The sequence below is a fragment of the Ammospiza caudacuta genome, chromosome 1 (genome assembly GCF_027887145.1).
Source record: "Ammospiza caudacuta isolate bAmmCau1 chromosome 1, bAmmCau1.pri, whole genome shotgun sequence".
NCBI classification, from domain to species: domain Eukaryota; kingdom Metazoa; phylum Chordata; class Aves; order Passeriformes; family Passerellidae; genus Ammospiza; species Ammospiza caudacuta.
In genome coordinates, this window is record NC_080593.1 from 2,867,801 (window position 1) to 2,887,944 (window position 20,144).

At 42.4% G+C, this 20,144-nt stretch overlaps 1 protein-coding gene and 1 long non-coding RNA gene across 2 annotated transcripts in view; one reads left to right on the forward strand and one right to left on the reverse strand.

The window, feature by feature from the left end:
- OBSCN (obscurin, cytoskeletal calmodulin and titin-interacting RhoGEF) overlaps positions 1-20,144 on the forward strand; it is a 195,248-nt gene that overhangs the window by 142,582 nt on the left and 32,522 nt on the right. Inside the window, 7 exon segments of the mRNA XM_058801413.1 lie at positions 701-859; positions 1,852-2,029; positions 3,896-4,009; positions 4,854-5,021; positions 5,821-5,923; positions 6,489-6,618; positions 7,745-7,850. Of these exon segments, the coding sequence (XP_058657396.1) occupies positions 701-859; positions 1,852-2,029; positions 3,896-4,009; positions 4,854-5,021; positions 5,821-5,923; positions 6,489-6,618; positions 7,745-7,850 (958 nt within the window).
- Positions 10,404-14,631, reverse strand: LOC131555430 (uncharacterized). Its single transcript, XR_009274544.1, has 3 exons — positions 14,470-14,631; positions 12,699-12,771; positions 10,404-10,696 (listed from the first exon to the last, which is right to left on the reverse strand). It is a non-coding gene; the product is annotated as an uncharacterized LOC131555430 (long non-coding RNA).

Sequence of the window (20,144 nt, forward strand, 5' to 3'; positions counted from 1 at the left end):
ACCCGGTGTGTGGCTTTTTAGGTGACCCAGCTCTTAGGACACTTTAGTCTAGGACCTCCAACACCTTCACTCAAATTCCTGTTTCCTTGTAGATTTACTGTGTTCTACCAGGCAAGTAATTTATTCTGTCTGTATCTAATGTTTTCCATGGGAATCATGGTGTATTGCTGAGTGGAGCTGTAAGGCTAAATTGCAGTAACACTGTGGTGGGCATTCATCTCTCCACGTTTAGGCATCCAAAAATTGTCCTGTCACACTCCTCGAGTGTTCACCTCTCCCTAGAGATGCCAGGGGAAACCAATGTCACTTATTGAGATGTCTGTGTCTGAAGCTATGTGAAATGAATGACCTGCTCTGGTGAAGGTGACCAAATCATCATATGAAGTGTCTGTATAACACACAAAATACAATTTTCCTTTAATATTCCCAAGCCTGTTTCTACCTGACAAGGGCTGTCTATTTTTCTGGCACCATTTAAATGTCAATGAAATGACAACCACTGGCTGTGCCTGATGAGTCACCTTTAGCATTAGAAACCATCTGCTGTGCTTTAATAAACCAGAGATACATCAGAAATTATATATCAGATGATGCAACAGAAAACATTTATTATCTGGACACTGAAAAATGATGGTGAGACATAACTGTGGTAATTATTCCAGATGTATCACTGTGTGCTCTTCCTTCTTTTTCCTATCAGGGCCACTTCATTGTGTGGGAAGGAGCTCCAGGAGCTCGAATGGCATGGAAAGGACACAAAAGACATGTTTTCCTCTTCAAAAATTATATTGTGATCTGCAAACCAAAGCGAGACACAAAGACTGACACCTACAGCTACATCTTCAAGAACATCATGAAGGTCTGATCACTTTATCCTCACATAAAGCATTTCTCTGTCAATTAGAGCTTCACTTTTATATCCAGCTTGAACATTCCTCTAATCCTTCTGAGCTATTCCTTTGCTTCAAAAAGGCTTTGAAGCACAACTACATTTATCCCCAAATATCTATTTTAAACGTGTCAAAAACCATCAGGGTGGACTTTTACCATGCAGCAAGGAGATTACAAGTACAAACATTTATTAATTTCTGTTACCTCATTTAATTACAGCATAAATATATTGATGTGGATTTTGCTGCCTACAGTATTTTCTTGCATTTGTAAATCTCTGGTTTTGGCAATCCGTAACACTGGGAGTAAATTAGAAGGAATCTTATTTGCTAAATTCCATTGGGTTTTCTCTGCTGGTTATGTCCTTTCCAGACACCAGTTCTTGTTCAGAAATGGAAAAATTCAGAGCATTTGACCCACTTATCTTCAGACATTGAGAGTTAAAACTGCCAGAAATTGAGGAAAGAGTTTTCACAAGGGAAGACATGCTCAACTCCAATAAAAACCAGCCAACCAACCAAAAAAAACATGGACTTCTTGACCAAGCCCAGCCAGGACTTTCTGAAAGTCCTCATCAATATTCACAGGCAGATTTTCCAAGAAAAATAAAATTGAACCATTTCCATGCTTTGTCCAGAGACTGCCTATTCTCTGTTTTTTCCATGCTGCCTGGACCCAGTCCTTCAGGGAAAATTTGTGTTCTACCCTCGGGATGCTGGACATTGTTTTCCTGAAAAATTAACACCAGGAAAATGTCAGTTTGGTAAACAGAAAGTCAAATATACCAGGGAAAATAACTCTCAAGGTAGCTCTGATTGCTCTTCATCCAAAGCCACGATCCGCCTTGCTCACACGATCCGAAAAGTCCTTGAAGAAAACGCAAATTACCCCTTTTAGCTGTTAGGAATTGTTAAAAAACACAGGATTTGTGGTTATTTTCTTGCCCCTTCTGTCACTCAGCTGAACAACATAGATGTGAATGACCTGGTGGAAGGGGATGACCGGGCCTTTGAGATCTGGCACGAGCGGGAGGATTTGGTGCGCAAGTACCTGCTGCAGGCACGGACCGTGAACATCAAGAACTCCTGGGTGAAGGAGATCTTGGGCATCCAACAGAGGATCAGTGAGCCCATCTGGAGTAAGTGTGGCACCAGACAACCCAAACCTCACGGGTTTTCTTCTTGGATGGTCTCCTTGGTTCACCAGACAACCCAAACCTCATGGGTTTTCTTCTTGGATGGTCTCCTTGGTTTGGTACCTTGTGCAGGTTGACCTAGAACAGAGTTCTAGACTAGAAACTAGACAGAGTTAAAGAATAAAGCAGGGATTTATTCAAAGGATCTCCTCCATGGATGCACCTTGGGCAACACAAGAGCCCAGCCAGGGCTGCACCCAAGATGAACCAAAATGGCCCCAAAATGCACGAGCGCTGCCGGGGTCTCTCCCTGGGATCAGTTCTGCTCCATTTGCACCTTGCAGTTCATTGTCCCATTCCAGCTTTAGCCCAGGCAGTCCCACCCTGCTTGTTTTTCTCTCTCCAGCCCACGGTGTTTGTGCTCCTGGGCTGAGATTTGGGTCATTTGTCCTTGGTGCCCAGCTGGAGCAGGAATTGTTTTGTCTCCCTGCTCTGTGCACAGAGCTCACCATGCCCTGATGTGGAGCTCAGACCCACACACTAAAGCAGCACAGAATCTAAAAATATAAAAGCCGAAACCTGAGGTAGCAGATACAGGAAATTATAAAAGAGGGAGAGAAGCTGTTTATGATCATTAAATGTAGGAGCAGGTCCAGGGAGGGGATTCTGCCCCTCTGCTCTGCTCTTGAGGGATCCCACCTGCAGTGCTCTGTCCATCTGTGGGGTCTCCAAAATAAAATGGACATGGAGCTGCTGCAGTGAGTCCAGAAGAGGCCTAGAAGAAAACCTGAGGGTTGAAACACCTCTCCTGAAGGAAAGGGAGGTAGAGTTGGGGTTGTACCCTGATCCAGAGTTCTACACAGCCCAGTACAAAAGACCCCGTGCCTTCACTGGGTTCCAGACTCTTTACTTGACTCCTGGCTTATGTCGCATTATCTTTTTACCTGTGTTTGCTTTGGAATTTTGTCTGGTCATTAATGTTTCATCAGTCTCAGTGTCATTTGAGATTCCACCAATTTTCAATCCACAAAATCTATCAGTAGGGATATAAGATCCTTTTATTTTCCAAGCATCAGCTACAAATGGTGTCCACTATAGCATAAGGATATTTAGCATCTTAAAATGCCAAAACAGCATTGGATTTAGTCAATATACACTGAAAACAAGTCTGGGTACTTCATTTTGTGCTTTTAGTAAAGTGTTTTAGTGAGGAAGACTATCAGAATAATTTTGTATGGTTTCATATGGTGGCAATGGGTTAAAAGAAAAGTCACTTAATAAAAGAAAAGTTTGCCCAAAGTTGTGGCTTCCCCATCCCTGGAAGTGTCCAAGGCCAGGCTGGATGGGGCTTGGAGCAGCCTGGGACAGTGGAAGGTGTCCCTGCCCATGGTAGGGGTGGGAATGCAATGATCTTTAATGTCTCTTCCAACCCAAACCACTCTATAATTCTATGATTCAATGAAAGCATAGATTTTATTGTAAGGACACCAGCATAATGCTGGTTTGGATACCCAGGCTGCACTTGATTGGAGGAATTTCCTTAACGGTGACAGATGTGTGGTGTCTGAATAAGGGATGTGCTTATTAAAATCATGGTCTAAAATAATACCAGATCGGCAACAAATTCCCTTTTTTTTCATATGGTCTAACTTTATAGCCAACAACAGATGTGTTACAGACTGAATTTAGTCTCAGGCAAGCAAGGAGACCACGTCACCTATTAAGTCTTGAGCTGCTAAAATTTCTTGTTCACTTTTTCCATTCTGAACCTCACAGATTTGCAAAAATTGTTGTTATTTTGCTTAGCAGCAGCCATGCCATGGACAGAGCCCCTTCCTCCACACTAACACGCTTCTTCTGATATTTCAGTCCCTCCAGACTTTGAGGAAGAGCTGGCAGACTGCACAGCTGAGCTGGGAGAGACAGTCAAGCTGGCCTGCAAGGTGACAGGAGCTCCCAAGCCATCCATCAGCTGGTACAAAGGTATGAGCAGCAGGGCAGGAAATGCACCCTCCAAATGTGCTCCCTGTCCATAATTGGGCAGTGGGTTGATGCCTTAAGGAACTGGAACAGAGGCTAGACAAGAGTTAAGAGGAATAAAGTGGAGATTTATTGAGGAGCCTTCAAAGGCCACACCTTGGCAGTACCTGGATGGCTCCAAGATGGAGCAAAAGAGGGCTTGGTCACGAGATCTCACATTTTTATAAGTTTTAGTCTATTTCCATCTAGGAGTTAACTGTCCAATTAATGGCTTTAAATTATGAAGTTTCATCCTCCCTGCTTGCTTGCCCAGCCTCCTCTTTTCTCATTGTTCATGCTTTGGGCCTGAAGTTTAAAGAGATTGTCCTTGAGTCTCCAGCTAGAATAGGATTGCTTGGTCTTTTACCACCCTGTGGAAAGATCTTTGTAACACTTAATATAAAGCTAAAAGCTGCACACCAACACAGAATAGAAAAACTTAAAAATCTAAGGTATCAGGATTTTCCAAGAGCTGATGCTCTAGAGGTTCTCAAGTCTAAAGATCGTGTTTTTGGGCATTTTGGGTGTGCTCCTTTGGCTGGAAAAACAGAATAATTACTGCACACAATGTACTCTGGGATAATTTCACTTTTAAATGAGGAGTGGTGATGTATGAGGTCCTTCAACACTACTTTGCCCTGGATGATGTTTTATAGAGAGCTGGATGAAGAGGAAGAGCTGATTCCTCAACTACCAACACCAGCTGCAATAATACAGCTCTCAGCCCTCTCAGGACGAAAAGCTGGATGAAATTCCTAAGGAGGAATCTCTTAGTAAGCTATTTTAAAAGAAATAATTTCCCTTTCAGATGGGAAGCCCGTGGAGGTAGATCCCCACCACATTATCATAGAAGATCCTGATGGCTCCTGCACGCTGATCTTGGACAACCTGACCGGGGCTGACACAGGACAGTACATGTGCTTTGCTTCCAGTCCTGCTGGGAATGCCAGCACCTTGGGAAAGATCCTTGTTCAAGGTAAAGTCCTGCCCAGGTGCAGTATTTTAAAGGGGTCTGCTATGAAATACCTTAAACCTGTACCAGCCGTGGTGTGACCAGCAGGAGCAGGGCAGTGACTGTCCCCTGTGCTGGCTTGGGGTCACTTTTGAGATTGCCATGACCAGAAAGGCATTGAGGGGCTGGAGCCTGTCCAGGGGAGGGAACAGAGCTGGGAAAAGGGCTGGAGGACAAGAAGGGAGCTGGGAAGCAGAGGAGGCTCATAGTGGACCTTTTGGCTCTACACAACTCCTGACAGGAGGGGACAGCCAGGGGATTTGGGATCTTATCCCAGGGAACAGGGACAGGAGGAGATGGAACGGCCTCAAGCTGTGCCAGAGGAGGTTTAGATTGGAGATTAGGGAAAATTTCCTCACCAAAAGTGTTGTCAGCTGCCAGAAAAAACTTCTCAAGGAACTAGTGATGTCACCATCCCTGGAAGAGCTCAGAAAACATTTAGATTTAGCACCTGGGGATGTGGTTGACTGTTGGCCTTAGCAGTGTTAATGGTTGGACTCCATGACCCCAGAGGTCTTTTTCAGCCTAAATGATTCTATGTTTCTATGTTACAAATATTCAGGCATTCCAGAGGCTCTATACAACATATACTGGATAATATATATTAAAAAAATTATGTACAGATGCAGGCAACTGTTTTTAGGTCAAAAAATTTGGTCTTCAGTACCCTTTATACCCAGTGAGAATTTCCTGGTCAGGGACATGCCCTTCCTCTCTGTTCATGTTTCCAGCTAGCAGTCACATTTACCCTTGGCTTTTGCAGTGCCCCCACGGTTTGTGAACAAGGTCAGAAATGCTTATCTTGTCGAGGGTGAAGATGTCCAGTTCACCTGCACTGTGGAAGGAGCACCCAGGCCTCAGATCAGGTCAGTCCTACATCTCACATGGGAAAAAATCCTTGTTTCTCATTTGCATAGTCAGAAAAGTAATTTTGAGTTTATGACCCTTTCTTTACTGTGCCTTCCACCTAAACCCCATCCCAATGCTGGCTTTTCATTATCCAGACATTGCTGAGATTCTCAGCAATTAATTCTAGCTAGAATTTAAAAAGAAATACCTGCAGACAGACCCTGAGGAGGACTCTGTCCATTCTAAAGCCTTGGAAAACATTTAATCATTGTTTATCCTCCCTGCCTTGGACCTGACTTGATTTTATCAGGTATTCAGACAAAGAGCTCAGCAAATCCTGTCTTGTCATCATTTAAAGCCCTTTTCCAGCACTGACTGAGGAGATCTCTTGGGAAGAACCTCATAAAGGTGTGCAGGTTCATACCCAGGTGTGATCTGCCCACCTGCAGCCCTCCCTTCCAGGATCCAAGTGTTTGTCTAAGGATCAATTCCGGAGTTGTTGGATGGATGGATCAGTGATCTTGGGGACCTCTTGATGCTGCATAATTTGTCCTGGCTTACACTCCATGTTTTCCCACTCAGGTGGTACAAGGATGGGGTGCTGCTGAAGGACACCAGTAAATACCAGACTTTCAGTGAACCACGGAGTGGCATCGCGGTCCTCGTGGTGAAGAACCCTTCCAATGAAGACATGGGGCACTATGAATGTGAGGTAAGTTCAGAGAGATTTAAATATCTGTCATCTGAAATGGTACAGGCAGGAGAATTCATTTTACTGGCAGAGACCCATGGCTGAAGAATTGCTCATAAGAATATTATGCATAGCCTAGAGCTAGATCTGGATTGTGAATATCCAAAAGCTTCAGAGTATTCTGATCTGATAGTTTGTTGGTACAAGTAAGAATTGATGGAGCTTGTTCTGGAGCTTAAACTCAGATCCAGATCTCTAGAGGAAACTCTTACAAAATTTGGGACCATTCTGATGTGATATTTTGTTTCTGGACTGTCTTTAAATTATGACTAAGAAACTCTCCAGAGCCAAAAAAAAAAAAAAGAAATCAAGTCTAAATAGAAGGATAAAGCACTGAAATTCCTGTTTTGTTTAATAAATATATGTAGAAGTAGCTGATAAAATGTAAGATATTTTATGAAAATTAGTCATAATCTATGCATTCATTGTAATAAAACATAAGAAGTTCTGAGGGCTTGGCAGTAAAAGAAATTGGTATTGATTTAGGAAATTAGCATGGATCAGCTGCTCCATGGTAAATGGACAGCAATATTTGGGAAGTTTGACATACTTTAAAGAATTCTACTGGAATTTTAGCAAAACCAAACTACCTTGCATTTGCCATTGACCAAGATCCTAAGGTCCAGTATTCCCTTGGTTGAGTAAAACTCAGTAACTATTGGATGATAAACCAAAAAAAAAAATCCACTTTATGGCCACCTAAGTGTGTGTGCAGCAGGAATCTGGGCCTGTAGGTAGAGACAGAGTTACCCCAGGAGCAAGTCCCAGCTGCAGAGTAAGATCCAGTAATTAAGTAAATAAGTTTGCAGATGTGCTGTAACTTGTCTCTGTGAATAATTTTTGTTAAAAATTTGTTGAAATTGTTAAATTTTTTGTTAAAATTTGTTAAAATTTTTGTTAAAATTTTGTTAAAATGAACTCCATCGAGCACCAAAGTGTCCCTTCAAACTCCAGCCTGGCACTCTTCTCACACCTTCACCCATTTCTGCCAGCACTGAATTTCCAAGAGTAGCACAGGCAGGGTTTTATCATGACAAAAAAACCAAACCATGCTGTGTTTCATTTGGCACTGCACCATTTTCTCCAGCTGATGAACAGATTAGGGTCTGCCAAGAGTGGAGCAGAGCTTTACCACCACAGCGCCGCAGCCCTGACCCAGGAGAGGAGAGGAGACCAAGCCATCACCATTGAAGGTACGACCCTTGCCCAGCTCTGTACGTACACCAGCCCTAAAAACAACAAAATTCCAGGGTTTTTTTGCCATCTTACCCACATTGGTTGTTGGTGTCCATGTATCTGTACGTCTTCTGGAGATGTGCATGGGCACAGGGCGGCTCGGCTCTGTGCCCATCATCATCTGTTGATTTCCAAGCCTGGCAAATCAACTTCATATAATGTGGATGCATTATATGGAAAAGGAGGAGCAGATGAAGGGTTTGTCACGCCACCAATAGTGCGAAAAGAAATGTTGTATGTTGTTGGAAAACTTGGAAATGTGTGTCAGCCTGGCAGAAATGTTACAGGGGCCACTGAGTAGAAGTGGAGATGTGTTGGGATTGTTCCTGAAATACCACTGGAGGACATGGGGAGTGACTGGGAAAGCAGAACTGACAGCAGTGTGTCCTGAGCAACGATTAGTTCATCCATTATTTAGGACTGTCCAGCAATAACCATAGAGTCTGTTCCTTTTTTCCTGCCAGTTTCACCTGGATTGGTAGGGCGATAAGAATTGATTTTCCACCCATCCAAAAATGCATCTTTCTTCACAGCTTTTAGTCATTACTGCCTAAAGTTCCAGGGATTACTGCCTATCCCAGGGATTTCCACATGGAGTGTGTCAGTGCTTGCTGCAAACCCATCACAGTCCAGTTTAAATCCATGGCTGCATCTCCCTAGGGAGCATTTCCTGGCATAGGGAATTGGTTCTTTGCACATCTTATAAATGTCCTTGTGTGGCTGAGTGTGAACCAGCCAGTCCTGTCTCTCTTGGACAGCTCAGGAGCTGATACAGCCAAGGGACCAGCTTTGATAGGTAAGGGACAGATTTGGAGGGCAAGAGAGAGGACTGGGATAGGGACAGGCTTCTCGTAGATGTGGTTGGTGGAGGCATGGTCAACAAAAGCCAGAGTTTTACCAACAGCTCTAGGACCTTCTGCCCTCAACTTCGGTGTTCCCACCCTGTCTTGTGATAATAACAGGAGTTCAAGTGTGTTGAACCCAGCTCAAGGCCATAATTGACATTATCAACTTCCATTAAGAGGCAACATTCTGACTCATGAGGCTGCTGGGCAGAAAATGCTGGAGTCTGGAATAATATTCAGGGATAAACGATCCTCTGCTCATATTTTTTCGTTATTTTCTACAGTCCTCTGCTCTTGGCCCTGTTTTAGACAGGACCCTGGTCTGGCTGGACCTTTGGGCCAGCCCTCTGCAGACACAAATGTTGTGCTATTACATTAAGAGGATTCATCCACAATAAATCATTAGTATTATCATCCTGATCTATGAGCTTTCTTGACTTCATTTTAAACATGTTTTCCTTTTAGTTCTTTCCCAGAGTCCCATCAAAAAGCATTAGAGGGAGGATGGTGTAAGTGTAGAAACACTAGAATTTTTTTAGCCAAATGAACCTTCAAGTAATTGAATTCTTTGTCTTTTCTATGCCCCAAAGAGAGAAAAATAAGTTGTGTGCAGAATGTAGAGGAACACAAATAAATCTCTGTCAGGGAGGTGTGTCTTGATGAAGTTCCTTTCAGGCAGATGTTATAAAGCAAACAAGGTTTGTATGAAATTTTAGGAGCATTTTCAGCTCTGGGGTTTGCAAATGTGTATGTTCAGGCCGAAATTTCTCATCTGCTGTTATTCTGTAATCATAAACAAAAATCATTGTGAGCTTGGTTACAGAAATATAATTGGAGTTTGCCTGGAAGCTTCAGAAATGTCATGAAATAAATTTGTTCTGTGATGTGTGCAATTGCTTGAACTCGGTAATAGGGAAGAAAATAGATCCCTGAGTCATCTCCAGGGTGAAACAGAGGGAGATCTGCTTCAGGCCAGTGGAGAAAATAGGCTCATCCATGGAGCAAGAGGATTGCTGTGAGCAGAATGGCACCAGGGAGGAATTTGGCATAATGCACGTGACCGAGGAGGGAACTCGTTGCTTTCTTGAGAATCAGTAACCAGCCTTGATCTGCCTGGGGAAAAATCAGGTTCATATGGCAAAGACCTGGAGGACAGGTGGATCAGGATGAAGGCTCTTTCCATCCTCACAATCCTTCCTATTTGTGAACATGGGATTACTTGTAGCCTCACCAAGAGGACAACATCACATCAGAAGTAGATCCCGTGTCTGTTTCCTGGCTCACTGTACCCTGGGTCTGAGGTTTATCTGATTTATCTCTGTTCCTGTGAAATCACCACTGTCTGGGTCTCATGAGGCACCCCAAGGGGCAACTATTTTAGTTTTTATCCTCCTGCCTTTCTGTACTGTTTATTCTGCTGAACCAAACACATGGTTTGGGATACCATTAGTCCAGTGGTTAATAAGCCCCTGACCTGCAGCTGGTGATGGACCACAGTCTAAGACCATGGGTATCAAAACCAAAATTCTTTGGTTTAAATTCACATTAGGGGGGGTTGCAGGTCCCTTGAATGGACCAAATCCAAAAAGGATGGAAACCACTGGACTAAGGGATCCCTTGTGAGCTGAGATCTGCCTTCAGCCACACCTGGTCGCTGCACTGAAGTCAATGGAGGGTTGCTTAAAAAAAAAATCCTCTTTCTGTGGATATTGGAAGAATTTGAGACACTTTTAAAAAGTGTAGTTGAAAGAAGATCCTTCTCGTTGACTTCCAGTTGACTGTGTCTGCTTTGCACCTCACTGCTTAACCTGCACACGGCACACCTGGGCTGATGTGCTCTGGCATGTTCTGGTGTGATTTATCCATCCAGGCTCACTAACTTGATTATTTGTCAAGAAAAGCAAAGCCCAGTGCCTTGGAAAGGTGCTCCATTTCCATATGGATGGGCAGGTCAGGACCTAGAATGAATACAAGGGGAGGAGTTAGGTACAGGAGTAGAAACAAAGCCATAAATAAAATTCCCAAAGCAGCTACAGCTGGGTAACAATAATTCCTTCACAACTTTTAGATTTCATGTAGAGCCTTGGGCAGGTTATTCAGTTCCCTTGTAGCAGCCACCTTGTTAAAAAATCACCAAAATACTTTTGAAGTTTTCACAAGGAAGATTTAAAACACAGAGGAGCATCAGATCTCTGTTACTGAAGAAATAGGGCACAGGAGTTTGCCTCCTGTGGGATATTCCCTGATTAGGGTGATGATTAGGGTATTTACCTCATTATTTTTATTCTCTTATCATCATGGTTCAGTCTCATTTTTGGCCAGACCACAGGGTTTCAAATTCAGGAGAGCCCCAGGTGCCTTTGCAGCCATATCAGTCACTGCAGGAGTGGAGCCTTTTGGTTGGTTCGATTTGGGGGTTATGTTTGTCTGTTTGTTTAGGTTTTGGAGGGGTATTTTTGATAGAGATCCCATTTATATAACATAAAAAACTCTTATATGCATGAGTTGAGCCACCAGCCCTGTAGGGATTTCAGAGACATGTGGATGTGGAATTTGGGACAGGGTTTAAGGTGGCAGTGCTGGCTTAGCAGTTGGATTCAATGATCTTAAGGGTCTTTTCCAACCTCAATAATTGCAGTAATTGCTCATTTTAGGACTAGTTTTAGCAGTTCTTGTCAGGTTTTGCAGATTAGCCTCTAAGTGTAGCAGAAGGAGGTGAAAACAGAGCAGTGCTCCTCTGGTTCATGTCAGCATGAACTGAGAGCAAAAATAGGTTTAAGCCTCTGTCAGTGGAGAAAAGAGACTTAAAAATTGTAATAAAGGCCACAAATATCCATCCATCCATCCATCCATCCATCCATCCATCCATCCATCCATCCATCCATCCATCCATAGCAAGGAGAACTCACTTATCCTCAGTGTTCCATCACTTGTAAGCCAATGTTTTAATCTATTAACCAAAGAGATGTCTGGGCTGTCCCTAATGCTTACAGCTTTTAACCTGCTTATCAGGGGCTCCTGCTTTGCAAAGCTGTTTGCCTAAAATGCTCTTGAAAAGTTGAAATGATAAATCCTAAAAAAATGCTAAAAATGGATGCAGAATATTTTCCTCTCGGGGAAAAACAACAGGAAAAAAAATTTAAAACCCACCAAAAACAAACAAACAAACAAAAAAGAAAACCAGAAAGAAAGAAAAGAAACCCAAATTCTCTCATCCTACTTTCGTGTGGTTCTATCCTTCAATATAGGATTGCTCAAATCCTCCCTCACACCTTGGACAGCACATATACAATTTATTAAATGCCATTTTCAGCTTTCTCATCCCAATATTGAATATTGAATCTCTTTGACATCTGCTACAAATAGAAATATCACAGTTGGTGTCATTTGGGAGGACTTCAAGACCAGACATTCATAGAGCAACCATTAAAGAGACTTTTTCTTACAGACATTGTGAGATTTCATTAAATTTATTGAACGATTTAATTTATATTACTTAATTCTCATCTAAATACATTAAATTAATTGTAGAAATATACATAAAATAATGATAGAAAGCACCTATTATCAGATATATAATCCAATTAATTAAAACATTTCCATCAGAACTTCAGTATTTTTACTCGTATACTCAGTGCATATGGATTAATCTCATAATATTATTTAAAGAGATTTCTAAAAGTTATTTAAAATTTGCAGAATAGTGATTTAAAAATTCAGTGACAATCTCTAACCTGAGTGTGGTAAATTGTTAGAGCACTCAATTCATCTGCTATCACTGTATTATTATAATTTCACCATTTAAAACAAGGTTTGAGTTATTAAAAAAATATTAATTAAGTATAGGTAAATGGGTTTATTGTAGTTGTGTCCAGGGATAAATATTTGAAAATAATTTTGCTCTTTACTTATCCAGTTAGTTTAAATTCAAATCTCCAAACAGATTTTGTTTAAACTCACCCAGTTCTGCAGCAACTCCTTTGAATCTCTGGGAAATTATTCCAGTTTTTACAGGCATAAACAAGACAAGGCTCTGCAAAAAAAACATGAGCTCTCGGTCAGAAATTACCATCAATATTTGCACAAAATTCCTTTTCATTATGGTCAAATTTGTGTTTTTACCTGAGGCAGGGAAGAGCCCTTGGAAATGAAGTGGAAGGAAAATTAGGTTAAAGTATTCCATTTAATATTGTAAATGTATTTTTAATTTTCATTCAATGCAGGTTTGAGGGCACCATTGAAAACATTAGCACTAATCATCAGTTATTAAACAAATAATACAGACACTCCAGATTCCCTGGGCAAGAACTGTTTGTGATTTTATAGATATTTTTAAGTAGCAGTTCACTTAAATTGCACTGACTGAAAATTACCAGAGCTTATTTATTATAGGCTGGCTGGAAAACTGAAAACCAATTGCTGGAGATTAAATTATGGGTTTTTTAAAGATATTTTGCTAGTTTATTAAATAAAGAGTGAGGCTTGCTGATGTTTTTTTTTTTGTAGATCTGAAATAGGTTCAGCAGTTCAGATGTGCTCAAAGCAGTGTTGTTCAAAGAGTTTCTTAATTTTATTCCAGTGGAGGAGATGGGAAACCTGCTGAAAATATCAGTTAATTCTTCAAACAGGATCTTTTTAATTTTTAAAAGTGTCAGTTTTAAGGAATATTTGCAACACCATGAAATCTTAACTTTTGATCTTGATAATCATCAACAGCTTCCAGTTGGTTATGGAAGAAGGGTCAGGAAAAATTGCAAATTAGAGCAGGAAAAAAAGAGATGGAGCAGACACTGGGCTCTCCTGGGTTTCCTAGGATTTTGGGGTTTGGGATTTTTATGCTGATTTTCTCTACTGATGATAATGATGTTAGTCCACAAAAGTTTGGCCACAATCCAGTGTTTGGGGAACTCTTTTTTTCTAGGAAGTGAAATCAGTTTAAAGAATTTCAGCTCTCCAGGATTTTCCAGGTTGAGGCATTTTCAGGTTTCTGACACCATCACTACCTTATTATAGGATAAAGAAAATTTAAATAAGGACCTTGTTTTCTAGCTTTGAGCTACCAAAAAAAAAAGGTAGAATAAAAAGTTTTTGCCAAATTGTTCTCCACAAAATATTTAATTTCTAAGCCAAATGTTCAGAGAGCATTCTGGATTCTCATTCTTGGTCAGCAACACTAAAGATGATGCTGGAAATAACCACAGAAAGCATGGATGGGATGGTACAGTTGGTTATTTTTCACTCCAGTTTATGTTGATGAACTGAGCAAAGATAATTTAATCATTTCAGCTTTTGCCTTTCTTTAACCCCATGCTGTTCATACTGTTCTCTTTGTAGTCACTGAACAAGAGACTAAAGTGCCCAAGAAAACCATCATCATGTAAGTGCTGATTTTTTTTTTTTTTTTGGGTAACATTTGTGGGTTTTTTGCCTTGCTGCCTCTGCATGATCCAATAACAAGCTTGTGCTCTTTGGCCATGCAAGTGTGTCCATTCCCAGATCCCACAGAATTCTGTGCCGTGTCAAGTGACCACCTCAAAAAAAGTCCTTTTGTTCTTTACCAAAAATAGCAGCACTGGTGTTAGACACAGCCTGGGACAGTTATTTTTTGATATTACACAGGAAAAATATTGTCCCTAATGCTGGTAGAGTTTCACAAGAGCTTGGGAAGGGGGAATCTGACTTTCAGCGTTAAAAAAAAAAAACTGAAAATTGTTTACCTGAAAATACCTACCAATTTAACAAATATCTCAGAGCTTAGAGTGATTTCTTCTGGCTTTATTTTAAACTTTTCAGGAAAGGCTTGTATGATGAAGCAGAAGGAAGATGAATGTTTTTATCCCCTTCTATCTCTATATTTGTAATATGAATACTTGTCCTCATGACTTGGTCTTTTTAGATGCTTTGAGCCTGGTTTATAGTGAATGCCTGTAAAATCCAAAGATTAGTTACTGTAAAAAGCAGTATTTTCTCAGTTACACACAGCCTAGAAGCCAAGCAGCCATTAAAATCTTAATTTATCCTCTTAAGCACCATAGAGAAATACATAATAAAATAATTTCATGTGCTGGAAGGGAGGCCCTGACCTGGGACAGGATTCAGAGCAGTTCCAAGCCACTCCAGCCACATCCTGAGGGCAGGAAGGAGTTATGCAATGGATATTTTGGGGAAATGCCTCCCCTCAGTTGCTGCACTATTCTAAAATCAGCCCTTGATTTGGACAAGAGGCTTACTGGATGTATTTTGGTTTTGTTAGACATAAAATTGCAACTGAAGGATGGTTAAGAGCTGCTTACCTTTTATCCTTTTTATTGTTTTCTCTGAGGATTGTATCTTTAGACCCATGCACTTGGCCCTTTTGGAGGCAGTGGTTTATAAGTTGTCTCCCCTCCCAGAAGCTGCAGATAAGCTCAGTTAAATTTCCAGCCATTAGATCTTTTTCACCCTGCAAAAACCAGAAAATAAAGTGTTTTTACCTGTATTACCTCAAGGACCAGGATTCAGACTAGGGCAACTGAACAGAGAGGGGTTTTTTTTTATATCACATTCAGAAATATTGTGAGAAAGTTGTGAGCAGGAGGGAATCTCAGAGCCAGTCCACACCTAAAATTTAATAAATCTTATTTAACCACATCTCTGTCCCTGTATCTGGAGCAGCAGCATTAATACTGGTGGATCAAATAATAATATTCATTAATACAAAATACCATCAGTTAAGCTGATTTCTAGATTTCTGAGATCTCAGTTCCATAGGCTATTCCTCAGGACAGCTCCAGGAGGGATCCCTAAATCAAGGGCTGCAGCCTCAAAGGAGTTTGATAAATTTAGGAGTGGAATCTCAGGCAGAAATTCCCCTCCTTTTGTGGTAATGAACTTTAGATAAGAGTGAACCTCAACTGAAATTGGGATAGTGATGGGGAAAAGTATGGGAATAATTCTGAAAGGGCAGATTCCAACTCTTAATCTGTAGCAAGTGGATGAACAGAAACAGCTTTAAAACTACTGTCAGAAAATAATAGATAATTGAGAGATGGGATTGAACCATGTCCATATATGCAAATCCCAGACCCCAAAAAACCCATTTTAACTTTGCAAAATAGATCATGGTCTTCTGCAAGCACCCAAGGATTCATTTTCATCTAAAATGATTCTTTAATTCTGTGTAATTCAGAAAGGCACCATGGCCAGTAGGAAGGCTCTGCACAGACCTTAAAGGTCTATGGAAAAACTGCAGAAAACTTAGGGAAAAGAGCAAAGCAGTGGAAATGAGCAGAAAAGAGGGTGCTCTGCAAAGAAATAAACCTCCCTGTAGCTGATCCAGTCCTGGACTCCACCATGTCCTCAAAGGGAGAGATTAAAGGTGGAAACAAACCTGATCTCCAGAGGAGAAGGAAGTACAAGTTTTCAAAAATAAGACCAGAAGATGAGAAAGGCTGCAATAAAGCCAAGAGGATTAGTCTACCCTGATGGCTATAAGCAGGTTCTCCATTCTCAAGGGCAAAACTCAAAGCAGAGATGTCTGAGAAGCAGAGGGAGTGATCTTCAGCTCCACATGGGTGTGACTGGAGGATAGTGAGGAGGAGGAGAGGAATTAAAAAGCTGCTTTCTCTACTCCTAATTTCAGTTCAGGCCACTGTTTGACCCTTTAGTTAATTCTTTGTTTTTAACCCCATTCCTTGGAGGTAGGGACAGAATCTCAACACAGAAACAAAATGAGTTTTGCTGTGATTTCCACTGGAGCAGATGTGGAGCATTGGCTCCCTTGTGCTTGCCAGGAAAATACTGGCAGAAATGTATTTACCTAAAATAAAGGTAAGAAATGCCACAGGAAAAACCTGCAGGAAAAACTGCATGCTAAGTATATAAATTAAGAGCACTGGAGCCTGGGTTTAGGCCTTGGGTTAGAAGGGACTTTTAAAGATAATCTAGTCCAACCCCTTGCTGTGAGCAGGGACAATTTCACCTTGATCAGGCTACTCAGAGCCCTGTCTAGCCTGACCTTGAATGTTTCCAGGGATGAGGCATCTACCACCAGCCCAACTTCAGTCAAAAAATCTAAAGTAAAGCCAGCAGAAATCTACTGAGAAATCATAATTATGTATCCCAATTTGGCTTGCTATTCCTATGTCTATTGGAGGCAGTAGGATCAGGCTGTGTCTACAGTAATGGTATTGTGAAGAGTAAAAAATATTCATTTCGGCATAGATGACTTGTGCAGGAGATGTTCTAACTTTCTTTTCCTGATCATCCACATTTTAAGGTTAATCCCTTTCAGTGGAACTGTTATGCATATCGAAATGCAGATCTCTGGTCTCAAAAGAGGCCATAATAATAATAAAAAAAGAAAGATATGTTGCATTAATTAAATATTATTAAGAAGACACCAACCCTATTAAGAAGACACTGACCCTACTGCAATAAAAGGTATTTAGCCATTGAGGTGGACAGAATTAGGATTTTAGCCAAGGATACTCAGGAAAAGGTTAAAGTCTTTGGGTGTTTAAAATTCTGGGGGGTCTGGAGTAGCAGAGTAGGTGATCAACACAAGCACATGAAATACAGCAGCAGCCAGCAGAACATCCCTCAGCTGGACGCGCTCGCTGTGTGCTCACACCCAACGGATGAGGTTCACGGAGCTGGGGTTTCCCCTGGGGAAAAGGGCACTGGATCAGGGGATTTCCCTGGATCAGGGGTTTTCCCTGGATCAGGAAGTGGAGAGTGGCATGTGGGTGTGTGCTCTGCGTGTGTGTCCCTCCCAAAATGACCACTTCCCCAAAAGCTGCAATGCTCACCCCAAACTAACCCCACGCGGCGCCACAGCATGTGCTGGTGGAGTGGGGCTCCCCAGAAAGTCTCATCTTCCCGCCAACTCCACCCCTTTCTGCCACCAGAGAGGAGACCATAACCACGGTGGTGAAGAGCCCAAGACAAAGGGGAAGGGTTTCTCCTGCACGTTCTCCTTCAGGTCATTCTCCTTCCCGCTCCCCGCGGGCGGAGCCGGCTCCGGAGCCGGTTTATGTCTCCAAGATCAGGCAGCCTGTCCACAGACACGAGCAGGAGGCAGCAGCAAAGGCTGCTGCTGTTCCCAGGCTGTATGTCACAGAACACGAGGACATGCAAGGGGCAGCGGCGAGAGACGTCGTTGTGGAAAGCACAGTGGAAGAGAAAAAGCCCAAGTGGGTCGAAGTGGAAGAAATCATTGAATTCAAGGTGAAAAAGTCGCCAAAGCCCACAAGGAAAAGAGGTTCTTCCCCAGTAAAACAAGAAAAAGATGAGTCAGGAGTGTTAACGTTCACTTTTCCCAGCTCAAGGCCGAAGCGCTCCCCAGAAGATGATCCAAACACAAACAACTCCAACAATAAATTGGTGGAACAGTCAAAGTCTCTGCCGAACGAGGGTCTCTCTGAAGGTGACATCCAGCCTCTGGTGTATACCACTGAGCAGGAAGGACCTCAAGTCAGCAGTGAAGAGAGAAACTCCCCGTGTGGGTCTGAGCAATTAGGAAGTGATTCATTTATGGATTATGGGACTGAAGGAAAGAGCTGCCCTCAGGAACCATCTGCTGACTGTGGGTCAGGCGCTGCCTCCCCTCTGCTCGCCTGCGGGGGCGAGCCTTTGGTCTTCAGTTTTGGGACAGCTGCTGGGGACCAACACGAAGTTCTGTTCTCCCCAGTGAGTCCAGAGGAGAAGGAAGGGCTCGATGAAGTGGATGTGTCTTGGTCTGTTGGAGAGGAGGTACCTGAAGTAATACAGGACCTCCTTCCCGAAGAGGACAACGTCATAGTGGACGAGCCAGAGGAGCCACACACCGACGACATCAGCACCCGGGACCGCAAGATTTTAACCCACAACGGCAAACTCTTAACTCTGGAGGACCTGGAGGACTACGTCCCTCAGGAAGGCGAGACCTACAGGTGTGAGGATCAGAAGCCCACGGCGGAGAAGCCCTGCGAGATCTCGGTGCTGCAGACGGAGATCAACGAGCCCACCATCGGCAAGCCGGTGCTGCTGAGCGTGGTCAGGCCCGTGGTGCCTGAGCCCAGGCAGAGGTTCTTCAGCCAGTACGAGGAGCACGTCCCCGGGGCCGTGTTCCTGTCAGCCTCTAGGGTGGCTGGGGTGCAGTCTTCAGGCCCTTCCAACATCTCTTTCCGTGTGAGCGACGCCCGCACGGCGCCTCCTGGCCCCTCCTTCACTGTGAAGCCCTCGTTCTGCACCGAGGTCCAGCGCTCCGCCGACAACGGGCAGTCGAGCTTCAAAACTGAAGTTTCCACCAGAACCCTCAGCTACGGGACTGTTGGCGAGCCTGTCACCTTGCACATCAGCACAGAAGACCTCTCCCAGAGCTGAGTGGATGCCAGTGTGGTTTTTAACACCAAAAAGAGCAGCTTTATGTAAAAAATATAAATATCAGAATTGTTGTAGGCGAGGGGAATTGGTGGCGAAGATTACAAGGAAATGCCTTAGAGGGAAATGTATTTAAATATGATGTGTCAAGCTTTTCCAGTCTTAAAGGGAACAGTTTGTCAGAACAGTTTGTAGCTTTAAAAGCTTTGGTCTAGGTGAACATGTATCATTCCATAGTGGAGCAGTGATGGGAGGTTTAGGAAAAGCTGATTCTTCTACCTATGACAGAAATCTAGATGAAGAAGTGTAGTTTTTTTTGTCCATAAACTTACTTATTTTTTTCATGTGCCAGCTTTTGGTGTAGCACGGAGGTGAAAGTATCTAAGCTTTTCAGCATCCTTCAGTAGCCCTGGACAGGGGATGTCTTCTGTCACCGTGTGGGCCCAAAGGTCATGAAGCTTCGCTGTGCTTTGACTCTGCTCTACACTTGTGACACCAATTAGCTCTACCAAAATTTCTTCATAAACCTTTCAAGATGCACAGTCTGGTTGCATTTTTTTAACCTTCTGCCAAATAATGAGATATATAGTAGATGTTACATATACCAGGGATTCAAAGGGCTGCTCAGGCATTTTTTTAGTTGAAATCCCAGTTTGACTCTAGTCAGTGGAGAGAGTCCCACTGTCGTGAGGAAGCAAGAGTTTTGTTGTTCTCTTCTGCTTTAAGTGAAAAAGACTGTCTTTTCTAAATGACTGATATTTTCAAATCCACTTCCTAGTTGTCTGATAATGTAGGTTTCATTATCCTGAATTCTAGTGTGGTGGATTTATAAACCATATCTTTTGAAATATAATTCAGTTAACATGCACTGAAAGATTAATGTGCTGCACAAAATAATTTCTGCATCTGCAATCAAACATTAGCAAGGACAAAGAACCACAAAGTGGTCTTCAAAGGACACCACAAATGTAGTCTTTGCCAATAAATATGACTGGATGAGGATTTGTTCTCCTGATTGTGCCAGTGGTGAAACATTCCTGCTAACAGATTGATCCATGATGTCCC